The following is a 14,703-nucleotide window of genomic DNA, read 5'->3' as shown; positions in this document are numbered from 1 at the left end:
GTGTAAGAGCTGACACATCGAAAAAATAAGTTGCGAGTGAGCGGTAATGAACATTTTAGTTTTTTGTGTATTTAGGGTTTAAGGTTGACCACGTAGATCGAGACCCAAATTACTACGAAAAAAATTGAAATTTTGACCATAACCATTTCTTTATGTCATGATCATATCTAACGGTCAAATTTGATAAATTATTTTTTATCCACCTTGTTTGTCATGGAAGGTATACTTCTACATGTAATAAGTTAAACTACATTAGTAGGCATGTAAGCATTTTGTGCGATCTAAATAATCGAAATTGAAAATCGATCAGTTTGATATTATCCATCAATTTATAGTGTATTATTAGGTACTGTGTAAAAAAAATAACCCGATCTGTCGTTATTTCGACATTAAATAAAGCGGTTAACTCTTTATATGCTTCTACTTCCCTAAGGGGAGCTTAATCACGAAGAGATAAATTTTTCAAAATTTTAACATTAGGTTATATAGCTCATACCCACGAGAGTGTAAGAGCTGACACATCGAAAAAATAAGTTGCGAGTGAGCGGTAATGAACATTTTAGTTTTTTGTGTATTTAGGGTTTAAGGTTGACCACGTAGATCGAGACCCAAATTACTACGAAAAAAATTGAAATTTTGACCATAACCATTTCTTTATGTCATGATCATATCTAACGGTCGAATTTGATAAATTATTTTTTATCCACCTTGTTTGTCATGGAAGGTATACTTCTACATGTAATAAGTTAAACTACATTAGTAGGCATGTAAGCATTTTGTGCGATCTAAATAATCGAAATTGAAAATCGATCAGTTTGATATTATCCATCAATTTATAGTGTATTATTAGGTACTGTGTAAAAAAATTAACCCGATCTGTCGTTATTTCGACATTAAATAAAGCGGTCAACTCTTTATATGCTTCAACTTCCCTAAGGGGAGCTTAATCACGAAGAGATAAATTTTTCAAAATTTTAACATTAGGTTATATAGCTCATACCCACGAGAGTGTAAGAGCTGACAGATCGAAAAAATAAGTTGCGAGTGAGCGGTAATGAGCATTTTAGTTTTTTGTGTATTTAGGGTTTAAGGTTGACCACGTAGATCAAGACCCAAACTACGACCAAAAAAATTGAAATTTTGACCATAACCATTTCTTTATGCCATGATCATATCTAACGATCAAATTTGATAAATTATATTTCATCCACCATGTTTGTCATGGAATGTATACTTCTACATGTAACTGTTTATAAGTGAAACTACATTAGTAGGCATGTAAGCATTTTGTGCGATCTAAATAATCGAAATTGAAAATCGATCAGTTTGACATTATCCATCTATTTATAATATTTTATTAGGTAATGTGTAAAAAAATTAACCCAATCTGTCGTCATTTCGACATTAAATAAAGCAGTCAACCCTTTATATGCTTCTACTTCCCTAAGAGGAGCTTAATCACGAATAGATAAATTTCCCAAAATTTTTTCATTAGGTTATATAGCTCATACCCACGAGAGTGTAAGAGCTGACAGATCGAAAAAATAAGTTGCGAGTGAGCGGTAGTGAACATTTTAGTTTTTTATGTATTTAGGGTTTAAGGTTGACCACGTAGATCAAGACCCAAACTACGACCAAAAAAATTGAAATTTTGAACATAACCATTTCTTTATGCCATGATCATATCTAACGGTCAAATTTGATAAATTATATTTCATCCACCTTATTTGTCATGGAAGGTATACTTCTACATGTAACTAATAAATAAGTGAAACTACATTAGTAGGCATGTAAGCATTTTTTGCGATCTAAATAATCGAAATTGAAAATCGATCATTTTGACCTTATCCATCTATTTATAATATTTTATTAGGTAATGTGTAAAAAAATTAACCCAATCTGTCCTCATTTCGACATTAAATAAAGCGGTCAACCCTTTATATGCTTCTACTTCCCTAAGGGGAGCTTAATCACGAATAGATAAATTTCCCAAAATTTTTCCATTAGATTATATAGCTCATACCCATGAGAGTGTAAGAGCTGACAGATCGAAAAAATAAGATGCGAGTGAGCGGTAATGAACATTTTAGTTTTTTGTGTATTTAGGGTTTAAGGTTGACCACGTAAATCAAGACCCAAACTACGACAAAAAAAATTGAAATTTTGACCATAACCATTTCTTTATGCCATGATCATATCTAACGGTCAAATTTGATAAATTATATTTCATCCACCTTGTTTGTCATGGAAGGTATACTTCTACATGTAACTAATAAATAAGTGAAACTACATTAGTAGGCATGTAAGCATTTTGTGCGATCTAAATAACCAAAATTGAAAATCGATCAGTTTGACATTATCCATCTATTTATAATATTTTCATAGGTAATGTGTAAAAAAATTAACCCAATCTGTCCTCATTTCGACATTAAATAAAGCGGTCAACCCTTTATATGCTTCTACTTCCCTAAGGGGAGCTTAACCACGAATAGATAAATTTCCCAAAATTTTTCCATTAGATTATATAGCTCATACCCACGAGAGTGTAAGAGCTGACAAATCGAAAAAATAAGTTGCGAGTGAGCGGTAATTAACATTTTAGTTTTTTGTGTATTCAGGGTTTAAGGTTGACCACGTAGATCAAGACCCAAACTACGACCAAAAAAATTGAAATTTTGACCATAACCATTTCTTTATGCCATGATCATATCTAACGGTCAAATTTGATAAATTATATTTCATCCACCTTGTTTGTCATGGAAGGTATACTTCTACATGTAACTAATAAATAAGTGAAACTACATTAGTAGGTATGTAAGCATTTTTTGCGATCTAAATAATCGAAATTGAAAATCGATCAGTATGACATTATCCATCTATTTATAGTGTATTATTAGGTACTGTGTAAAAAAATTAACCCGGTCTGTCGTCATTTCGACATTAAATCAAGCAGTCAACCTTTTATATGCTTCTACCTCTCTAAGGGGAGCTTAATCACAAAGAGATAAATTTTCCAAAATTTTAACATTAGGTTATATAGCTCATACCCACGAGAGTGTAAGAGCTTACAGATCGAAAAAATAATTTGCGAGTGAGCGGTAATGAGCATTTTAGTTTTATGTGTATTTAGGGTTTAAGGTTGACCACGTAGATCGAGACCCAAACTACTACGAAAAAAATTGAAATTTTGACCATTATCATTTCTTTATGTTATGATAATATCTAACGGTCGAATTTTATAAATTATATTTTCTCCATCTTGTTTGTCTTAGAAGGTATGCTTCTACAAGTAACTAATATACAAGTTAGTGGCCATGTAAGTATTTTTTGCGATCTAAATAATCGAAATTGAAAATCGATCAGCTTGATATTATCCATCTATTTATAGTGTATTATTAGGTACTGTGTAAAAAAATTAACCCGATCTGTCATCATGTCGACATTAAATCAAGCGGTCAACCTTTTATATGCTTCTACTTCCCTAAGGGGAGCTTAATCACAAAGACATAAATTTTCCAAAATTTTAACATTAGGTTATATAGCTGATACCCATGAGAGCGTAAGAGCTGACAGATCGCAAAAATAAGTTACGAGTGAGCGGTTATGAACATATTAGTTTTATGTTGTATTTAAGGTTTAGGGTTGACCTACTAGATCAAGACTCAAACGATGACGAAAATAGCAGAAATTTTGACCATAACCATTTCTTCTTGTTATGATAACATCCTACGGTCGATTTTGATAAAGTCTATTTCCTACACATTGTTACTCATGGAAGGTATACTTTTCATTTCAACTAATAAGCTAGTTATACCACATTAGTAGACATGTAATAATTTTGTGCAATCCAAAAAATCAAAATTGAAAATCGATAAATTTGATATTACCCATCTATTTATAGCATATTAATAGGCATTGTGTAAAAAAATTAACCCAATCCACCGTCATTTTGACATGAAATAAACCGGTCAACCCTTTAAAAGCTTCTACTTCCCTAAGGGGAGCAGACCCTTGATGAGATAAAATTCCTTAAATTTTTATATTATTTGATATTGCTCCTATCCATGAGAGCGTGAGAGCTGACAGATCAAAAAAATAAGTTACGAGTGAGCGGTTATGAGCATATTAGAATATGTGGTATTTAATGTTTAGGGTTGACCTACTAAATCGAGACCCAAACGACGACGAAAATAGCTGAAATTTTGACCATAACCATTTCTTCTTATCGTGATAACATCCTACGGTCGATTTTGATAAAATCTATTACCTACACATAGTTGCTTATGTAATGTATACTTTTCATTACAACTAAAAAACCTGTTATACCACATTAGTAGACATATAAGAATATTGTGCGATTCAAAAAATCGAAATTGAAATTCGATAAATTTGACATTACATGTGAGCCCCAGAAAAGTTTACCATGCCTAATTGAGATAGTTTGATAATTTACTTATTGATTTCGGGTTTTAGAAAAGGTGCTCAAGAATATTTTCTAAAATTTTTCACAAGTGAAATCCTCGATTTAAAGATTGGATAATAAAATACGCGACACGACGAGTTCGTTAGAATTTTCGGGAAATTTTCCAAACTTTCATGCTATTTTTGGTGATTTTTAGAAGTTTCAGATTAAAGAAAAATATTTTGGAAAAGCAGAGATCAACGTGGCGAGATCCTAGCCATCCATAAATCCACCGACTGATCACAGCCATCGAATATTATTTGAAAAAGCCTATAAGTAGGCATGTAATCAGATGATCCATCCAGTAGGACCGAGAGAGAAAACCAGATTTCTCTGACTGACGCGACCCAGAGACCCGCAAAGAGGATCCGACTGGCGCTACTCCGGCCGGCCACAGCACAGCGGCGGATCACTGGCATTCTCTCCGTCTCGCCATCTTCGTCACGCCCGTGGCCTCTGATTGTCCATGCATTGAACGAAGAAGGAGAATCGAAGACCTGAAGCTCCGAGTCTGCTCCGGCGAGTTTCAACGAATTCCGGCGACTCCGGTCACCGATTAAGCTGCATGAGTTTTCCTACCACATGCTCTCGTCAATCTCTATACGTTAGACCAATTATTTTTTTCAATTCGAACGATTTTGACTGATTGGGTTTCTGGGTTACCTTCTGCTCTGCCGTGTTCTTCAACGCCGGCAACTTCTCCGGCCTTTCTGGGCTTCGTTTCTTGCTGGGCTGCACTCATAGGCTAACAATCGAAAAGCTCTCTGGTTGTTGGCATCACACTCACCAGTTCACCTTCGGCAGTGACACTGGGAAATTGGGTTTTCGTCATCAGGCTTGTCCTGGGAACTGAGTTGGGTTGATTAAAGTTGATTTCCGATTTCGAAGGTAGTTCTTGTGTTAGTGATCGGAAGTTATGGAACTGAGTTTGGTTTGATATGGTGAAATTGAAGACTCTGTTATCGAATTGGTTATGTTGTCTTGTTTATTTTGTTTTAAGTTGTTGCAAGTAAATCTGGGAATTGATATTTGAATTGAGATTGTGGACTGAAATAGGCTGCATGTGTTGCTTGTGCTTACGGTGAATCTGCGTTTATGAGAATGGTGAATTGGATTGGAATGGGTTGCTCGTATGAAGTTGTTGATATGTAATCGGGTTCTGTAAACTTGAAGTTTTGTCATGATAATGGTTGTGAAGTTGTTGATATGCTCGTATGAAGTTGTTGATATGTAATCGGGTTCTGTAAACTCGAAATTGTGGGTTTCCGGCAATTTGCTGATCGGGTTCTGAAAGAGAGAATTGCTTTTGGAACTGGGCTTATGGTTTAAGAATTTGCTGATCGATTACAGAGGAATTGGCTATGGCTGAAGCTCTCTATCTTTATATCTCCACTGTATTTATTCTGCATAAAGGTTCAAACTTGAAAGCAGAGGAGGATTGATTCTCAGTACCCAATCGCATTACGATTTTAGAAGCCATGGAAGTGAAACTTTGTGACAGATGAACTCACCAACAACAAGAGCGAAACGATGACGACGACCTCCGGTGACAGAGATGGAGGTGGGTTTTCAGATCAGAGGGAGTAATTTATTCTCCTTGTTTCGGAGCTCTGATGGTCTTTGCCTCTTTGGGATCTCGAAGTGAGAACGAGATTGAGAATTGGGTGAGCGCAGAAAGAGATGGACAAGCACGTGACAATTATCTTAAACGCCCTCAAGAAATTACTATAACGGAGTTAGTTTTTACTGATAACGGTAGTTAAGTAGGCAATTACATCAATAACCTTTGACTTCAAAATGTGTGGACATGATTGAACCATGACTGCTGGGCCCACGAGGGCGCACCCTACGTAGGGCGTATTCCAGCCGCTCCCTACTTAGAGATATACTGGGTACAAATAAAAAGACCTTTATATAAATTACTTATTTTGTAATATTCTTTTTGTCAAAACAATCCGCCTAACTAGATCAAATGGTATTAAACTTCAAAATGTAATTTTTGTCATTCCTTATAGTTATTATAAGGGTAACATTTACACGAGGAAAACAAATAAAAATAAAAAGCAAATTGGGTATATTACTTATTTTGTAATATCTTTCTGTCAAAGCAATCCGCCTAAGCTGCATTTTTTTGTGAAAAGCTGACCCATGGTCATCACAGAACTATAACTTGAGCATCAGTCATTACCTTACGTAAATTTTTTGGACAAATGCCCTACCTCTTTCTTCCCAACCATCCTCGTCCCCCATCTCATCCACAGCCTCAGCCTTTTTCTCATCCACCTCCACAGCCTCACCGTCCTCCCTAGCCTCACCCACGGCCTCTTTGACCTGAACAACAGCCTCATACGAATATCTTGAATCATTCATGTCCTTCCATTCACCACCACCGGCATAGTATTTTCCAATAGGATCGATTACCATTATCTCCATCTTTTTAGCAATTTTCAGAATGCAAATGGCCAACTCAATTTCGTACCATCTACCTTGGAAACCATGAATCTTAACTTTCCTCAAACAAAGATGTGAGAATCTAGAAAGAATGCTCATCTTCCTCCTGATACTTCTCACCTCGTTGTGAATAGATGCCCGTACCTACGATAGCCATATTAGCAGGTTACATTCAATGTAATGTGAGTTATATATTATATTTTGCTACAAAAGTACAAAGACTGCATTGAGAGATTCGTTTACAGGTTAGCGTTTAGGGGCTTTTACTAACCGTTAATACAAATTCTTCCAACATAGGTGCAGCCTTGATTATAATCAGAACACCACAAACATTCAAGTGCGGTGAAAACAGATCCAAGTGCAGTTGCTTGAGGTTTGTAAATGTTTGTATGTTTTCAGGTATTTCTTCCTGCAAAGAAATTTCACATTTTAATTATGCAAACATAAATTGACATGCATTCAGTATAAATATTAACTCACCCCCGAAAACCAAAGCCGCAGATGAAGACACTCTAGCCCAGGACACGAGGCAAGTTGGGTTAGTGCATGAAGTGATGAATCATTGAAAGATCTATCAGACCAAAAAATTCTTGCCAACCATTTTGTTTTCATGTAATAAGTCTCTGCAAGTCCTTCATATTCCAAGGAGGTAATATTTTTGCAGTGAATCTCCAGTTTGGCTAAATCAATACATTGGAGCACTTTCAACTCGGTCAAACAAAGTAATGGAGCCCCAAGAATAAGACACGAACCCACACTGCACTCCTTTAAGGTCAATCTTTTAAGGCACAAACAAACAGAGGATAGATGTGCCACAAATTTTTCATCTATGATAACATTATTCAAAGAAAGAGTTCTTAACTCATTGAATGTGCCAAAATCAAGAGGAGGTCCTAGAACACACCTTAGCAATGACAAATGCTTTAGAGATCCTGGGAGTAACCAGTGAGGGAACACATAAAAATTGTTTGTTTCTAGAAGGCCGCAACATAATAATTGAAGATCAAGCACTTGAGCTCCCTTTCTAATTGCAAAATGAATCCATTCATCTAGGTCGGCAGCATAAACTCCATCTAAAGGGAATGACACTTTGAAAGAGTCAACCTCCTTACCATGGTAAAGCTTCAAAAATTTATTCACGCATCCTACAAAGGCTTCTCTTTCATACTGACCAAACCTATGTATACTGATCTCCAAATTCATTAAAGAGCTGGCAACATAATTTGGTTCCGAAAATGTTTGGAATGTCAAATTCAAGATCTGGCCTTGAAAGTATTGGATGCTTCCAGGAGTACCTCCACTGACGGGATATCATGCTAGTATCCACTGCATCTTTTATTGTCAACAATGCAAGTATAGATGACATTACACAATCTGGCAAATTATTAATCGTGTTCTTACTCTCGCCGTGCGCCTGAAGAGATAAAACCAAAGCAGTAAAGAATATTACAATTAATCAAATACGGCCATTATAATAATATATACTCATCTGCTGGAATCATTTAGGGCATGTAAAAAAAATAAGTATTAAAAGAATTCAGAACAATTTTCATACCCCTAATTTAAACCAGATGGACCCATACACAATGTGTAATTTAAATGTTAAAGTGGGATTACAATTTCTTAAATCAATAAATGTAATCTTATGATTTTAAGTGTACTTCAGGTACAGAAAATTTTGTGTAAAAATCCAACTTATATTTAATGAAAATATCAGAAGGATGTTATATCTTATCAATATTCTGTCAAATACAGTAATTATAATCTAGCATATTACCGAAACCTCACACCTTATATCTATGTATATTGACTACAGCTCTGACCTTGTCTTGATTCACAGTCAAATCGCTCAACAGCTTTAGTCAAGACTTTTTTCTGGAAGCTGGAATGGTCTAGGATCCAACAGAGGGTTGCTGGTCTCTGCTAAGTGCAAGTTTTAGGGGCTTTAGAGGGAAAGGGAAAAAAACACTGTGGAACTAGAGTCTTGGTTGAAAGAAGTAGATCTTTTGAGTATAGAGTCAGTGGTGGAGGAGTTGTGGGGAAAAAATTGGTCCTCTTTCTGGGCTTCTATATCAGTAGCTTTTCATGCTGTAAATTTGTTTCCCAATTTTGGGATTGGAGGGCTGCGATCAGTTAGCTCTTTCTAGTTGTGCGTGCTGTGCTGTGTTCCACTTTTGTATTTTTTATCTCTAGTGTATAATACTTCTCCAATCTTTGTACTAAAATTTTTGTCCTAGTAAAACATATTTCTTCTGAAAACCGGGAAAAAAAAAAATCAAATGTACATTGACTACAGATTTTAGCACGTCCAGGGGCTGCCATCAGCAACTTTTGATCTTGATATTAAATATTTCAGAATGCCTAAAATATTGGATTCTTTCTTATTTGGCATTGCATTGATATTAATTTGGCCACCTTACACCTGAAGCTAAATTAGCAAATAAATTTTCTTTTGTATGATACATTTCAAGACTGATAAGACAAAATTAGTCTTAAGAAATGTTTATAAAGGAAAAAAAAGTAACTAAAATTGCAGAACAAACCAAATTCCAGTTATATGTATAAAGAGCAAGTATGTTCAGCTATTTGTAAATGATCTAAAATAGAGAGAACTTTTACCATCTCTAATATTCCAGGGTTATCAATTGGCAATTGGCCTTCACATGCAAAGCTGAACCACATTTGAATCTTGTCTACCTTGCAATCCAGTAGAATCAAATTATATGAAGGTGAATGAATCATTGTGACATAAGGTTGACAGAAAAGGCAATCAGAAATGTCAGAAAGGGCAGAAACAAGTTCTTCCCTTTTTTGAAAAATGGATGATAACATGTATATAATATATGGCTGGAGACAACAGCAGGAAAACAAAAAGAAATGCAAGTATTTTGCTTCTATAAAAATCTCATTGTAGGAGACATTAAAAACAGTTTTCAATTAGTCACGTGAAACTAGAATATCCTAGTTTGGATATCACAGAGCGGGACCTAAGGCAGTATGGAGAATTGTTTTAAATCATGACGGTCTAAGCCTTGCACCTCGTAAGCATTAGACGTTGATGCATAAGCCTCTCACGCATGAATTATTATAATAATACATATACATTGTATAGATTAAAACGCACACACACACACACTATATATATATATATATATAGATATATATACACACACACACACACACATGAATTATTATAATAATACATATAAATTGTATAGATTAAAACGTGCACACACACACACACACTATATAAATATATATATATATATATATATATAAATTCATTCATCCATCAAAAACCACATAAAATCAATAGTATCATCCAACTTAATTATATAGTGCTGCATAATGGTCCTCATAAAGTGATCATTCAAAGCTCTTAGACAAGGGTTTACCAGGAAAGAGACAAGAGGCAAAGTGTTAAGAGCAATAAACTGTAGATTAATTGCATAGTTTCTTTGAGTGTACATCTCAGACACAATACAATAGACTACAACTAGAGTAACTGAAGTAGACAAGAATTATAAGATCAGCACACACAATAAATAAATAGTAGCGATGCTGACTTTCTAATGGAAAGCAAAATTATGTCGTTTTGCATCTCCTTGTACTTTTGTTTCTCTCTGAAGAATGGTTCTCAACTAAGTATCGTCCACTCGAGAATTACCAACTCAAAACAAAGAATTAGAAAATATTATCCCACCAGCAAACCTTATTCCATGATATTTACATGAGATTCCTCTTCCAAATTCTTAAACAAGTCCTCAGGAGGGCTTTATTTGATCCACGATAAATGTTTAGTTGTTTGTTTCCTTTCCGATTCTTTTCTATAAACTGTTTTGCAATCAAGATGTACGGATCCATGGGTCTGTGTCTATATGGAACCTGTTCATGGATTAACGAACAACTCTATTCATTCTATTTAGATTAATGCTTCCAATAAAAATTGTTTGTTCTTGCATATCCCTATGGTTTCCAAAAGGCATTTTTTTATGTTTAATATTAGGGGAGTGAAATTCACACCTTATTTTACAATCCATACTCCATGTTTCCTTTTCTTAGTATCGTAAGGGTTTTTTTTTTTTTTTTTTGTAAAGTGGATGTAAAAACATGTGATGTTAAGATGCAAAACATGGCCCTCAGAAATGCAAAACATGGCCCTCAGAAATACAAAACATGGCCCAATACAACCTAAATGAAACATCTAGACGACGCATGAAACACTACAAAAACTAGAAGTCCAGCAAATCTAAGGGAAGAAAGGGTGTTCTAATTTTCTAAGCCTCTATATTTCCATCCATTGTTGACATGTTCAAAAGTCCACCTCTGTCCTCTATTACCAATGTGACAAAAGATCTTGCAACTTGTGAGGAAGGACTTCACAAAAGAGACAAATGGAATAATCAAAAGAGACTGTTCTTGCAGCACAAGAAGGATTATAAGCTTCAACCCAAGAATAAGGGTGCTTTTAAGTTGGACAAGAGAATCTGTAGCAAGGCCTATGCTTTGGACATTACTTCAAAACCTCGGAATGGGTACAACCTTTACAGCGGGCACCATACCAATATCATGAAATAAAAAGTGGGTCATTTATTGTCGGTCTATCTGTAGCTCACTATGAGAGCCAATGTGTACTTCTGAAAATTAGTGAATGAGATTCATTAAGTTTTGTTTCAAACAATTTCAATCAAGTCTTTTGTGAGAACTTTAGGTGTGGTTCCAGATTTCCCTCCACTGTCTTCTTCTTCTTCTTCTTCTTCAATCCTAGATCTCTTAACAACAGCACCCATTTGCCCACAGATATTTGCCTTCTTGGCATGGTTCCAGATTACCCTCAATTTTCTTCTTCTGCCTCAATCCCAGATCTCTTATCCACAAGACCCATTTGCCCAGAGATTTTTGGTGTGGCTCCAGATTCCCCTTTATTTTCTTCTTCTTCTTCTTCAATCCCAGATCTCTTCCCATTTGCCCACAGATATTTGCCTTATTGGTGTGGTTCCAGATTATCCTTTATTTTGCTTCAATCCCAAATCTCTTGACCACAGCACCCCATTTGCAGATGGATTATAACCTTAAAATTTGGAACTTCTATCCGGAACCACTAAAGTCTGAAAAAATTGCAAACAGTGGAGGGTTCCAAATCCTCTTGTTGGAGAGATGCGTCAAAACTCTCTGTTTAACTAAAAGGGTTTCTACCCTTAAACTAAGAACCAACAGATCCCACTACAGCACGATAGATTTGCAACTAGAACTAATAGCCAGAATTGAAACATCAGATGATGCAATTCATATATAAGATAATCAAATTCTTCTTACACTTACAGACCCCTTAACTATAACTTCGCGGTGACAGACTTGATTGAATGCGTGGCATAGTTTTCTTATATATATTTTGGATAAATGAATGGTAAATTAGAAAGGACTACAAACGCAACCAGGGAATAACACAACTACAACAATTAACAAATAAAACAACGTACCTCTCGCAGATGGAAGCCTTCTTCAGAATTCAGATGATGGCGTTGATTATTGATTTCCGTTCCCGTGGTTTGGCAGCCGCTCGTCCGCTGTCAGATAATGTCGTTATGATGGGAAAAGGCCCCCTCTCTATGGAACTGGGGCAAGCTTTGTTCTTGTCAGGTTGGGATTTCTGGGTTCTTGTTCGGGCTGATTCTTTATTAAAAAACAAAAAAAAAAACAAAAAAAAGAAGTTCTAGCTTACGGACAATACTTTGGTAGATCTGGTAGATTTGATCGAGTTTACTAAAATGATGAATCCAGAATCTATACGATGAGATGGGATTCCCTTATGGTGCAGTAGTTTTCAACCCCTTCACCTTTTCCTCCTGCCGAGTTTCAATCAGCATAACAATAAGATCAGCTTCTGTCAGTAATCAAACATCGCAACTGCAAGGAAACATAAACATAAGCAAGTATCTAATTTATGCTCTCCGACGTATCTAAAACAATAAGCATCTCGTGCGGAGTAGAATGCAACAGTTGTGTTTAACCGGCGGAAATTTTAATAAAGCTGATTGAAAACCTAATTTCGAGAATACCAATTACTCTGGCGGCCCCATCATCTCTCGTCTTTTTCGTGGCAGGGCTTCTGCTTTTTTAAGAAAAATAGTTATACTTTAGATAATATATTAAACCCAACAGGGTTGTTGACTCATAAGTGCAGAGTTCGTCCAAATAGTGCTCGTAAGTAAAGCAGTGGCCAGCCCATTAAACCCAAATAAGCATCCGATTTTACAATACTATTTTTATATTTCAAAACAATTACAAGCTGCCATTCTCATTCGCAGAGCAAAACATGAGAAGGTTTTCACTTTTCCGTATATAGCAGTGTATATCCACAAACCACATGGTGGTCACGTGCTGGGAAGAATTATATGTGCCGTCAATTATGTAAGGGTTAGCAAGGTTTTAAAAATAGCCAAGCACTAGTCTGACACTCTGATGGTAGTCCGAGGACTAGCGCCCAGACTAGCGTCTAGGGGTCTAGATGGAGAAAACCATGTCTTAATTAGTTAATAAAATATTGACATGTGGTATTATTTATTTAAAATGATATTATACCTCAAAATTAACCAAACTGACAGCCATCTTCTTCTTCCCAGAGATCTCTATGTCTTCACATGTCTGTTCATGAACACAACCCAAATCCAAATGTTTTACCCTAAATCATGTATTCCTAACCCCTATTTTACTGATCGGGTAATTGTGCTCTATTCATAAAAAGGCCTCTTAATGAATATAATCACTTCATCGATCTATTTATATTTGCTTCCTTCTTCTTCTTCTTGGTTTTTTTTTTTTTTTTTTTCTGCCTCTCACTCATCTTGGCATTTGCTAAGTTCATTTTTGTCTCTCTGCAAATAATTAACTTGAAACATCCTCCTTCTACAAAAGTTCAAAACCCCAAAATCGATTTTAATGTTATTCTATATATGAAATCAATATAAGAATAGAAAATCAATTAAGAGGGTACTTGTGGAGTAGTGTTTGGATCTGGGAGCATAAAGAGAAGAAAAGAAAAGAAATGAATTTTGGTAGAATTGAAGGTTGAAGGTATTGATGGAAGAGCAGAGAAGGCAATCAGATTGAAACTGGTTTTTGGGATGACAACGAGAGAATGTACAAGTATATAACGGTGTTTGAGTTTGGTAATGAGGTGTAATCTCATTTAAATAAATAATACCACTTGTCAATATTTTATTAACTCTTTAAGCCATGTAGACTCATTTAAATAAATAATAGTATAATACCACTTGTCAATATTTTATTAACTCTTTAAACCATGTCAGCAAGCTGACATGGCTTGACAGTAGCACAGAAAAATTTCTCGTCTAAATGGGAGTCTAGGCGAAAATTAGGCGGTTTGTAAAAGTAAATTGAGAATTGGAATTTGTCTCCTCATTTTATTTCATAGTCCCTTTATATAGGGAGAGAATTACAACAGAAATATCAATTACAATGATGACATTAAATGCCGATTGATCCGTAATCCTTGCTGATTGATGGTAATCGCTAATTCCTTGATTCCCTCTCCGTTAGTCATTTTGACGAAGACACATAATGTGATTTTCCTTTAACACTCCCCCTTGTGCCAAGTCAAAGATGAAATGCATGGTGCATGGGTTGTTGCCTCACTAAAAACTTTGCCAAGTAACAATAAAAACCTTGTGGGACAAAAAATACATCTTGATCGAATGAAAAGAGCACAACGCACCTTTTACATTTGAGGATGACATGTGTGTTAGACTCCCCCTGACGTCTACACCAAC

General features: G+C 35.5%; 1 protein-coding gene across 8 annotated transcripts; it reads right to left on the bottom strand.

Annotated features, from left to right (window-relative positions):
• Window positions 1-6,426: 6,426 nt before the first annotated feature.
• Window positions 6,427-13,095, bottom strand: LOC112166207. Of its 8 annotated transcripts, none has more exons than XM_024302985.2 (6): window positions 12,973-13,095; window positions 12,394-12,820; window positions 9,533-9,610; window positions 7,394-8,327; window positions 7,185-7,322; window positions 6,427-7,057 (listed from the first exon to the last, which is right to left on the bottom strand). In XM_024302985.2, the coding sequence occupies exons 4-6, from the start codon at window positions 8,114-8,116 to the stop codon at window positions 6,647-6,649; spliced, it is 1,272 nt and encodes a 423-aa protein (XP_024158753.1). In that variant the 5' UTR covers window positions 8,117-8,327; window positions 9,533-9,610; window positions 12,394-12,820; window positions 12,973-13,095; the 3' UTR covers window positions 6,427-6,646. The 8 variants fall into 8 exon arrangements, with proteins under 8 accessions (XP_024158753.1, XP_024158754.1, XP_024158760.1 ...); XM_024302986.2 differs by having other exon boundaries at window positions 12,957-12,973; XM_024302992.2 differs by lacking the exon at window positions 12,973-13,095 and having other exon boundaries at window positions 7,394-7,670; window positions 7,818-8,327; window positions 12,394-12,950.
• Window positions 13,096-14,703: the final 1,608 nt, after the last annotated feature.

This window comes from Rosa chinensis, chromosome 5 (genome assembly GCF_002994745.2).
Source record: "Rosa chinensis cultivar Old Blush chromosome 5, RchiOBHm-V2, whole genome shotgun sequence".
NCBI classification, from domain to species: Eukaryota; Viridiplantae; Streptophyta; class Magnoliopsida; order Rosales; family Rosaceae; genus Rosa; species Rosa chinensis.
Note: the sequence above shows the minus strand (reverse complement) of the source record. Positions and strands in the feature narration are given on the sequence as shown.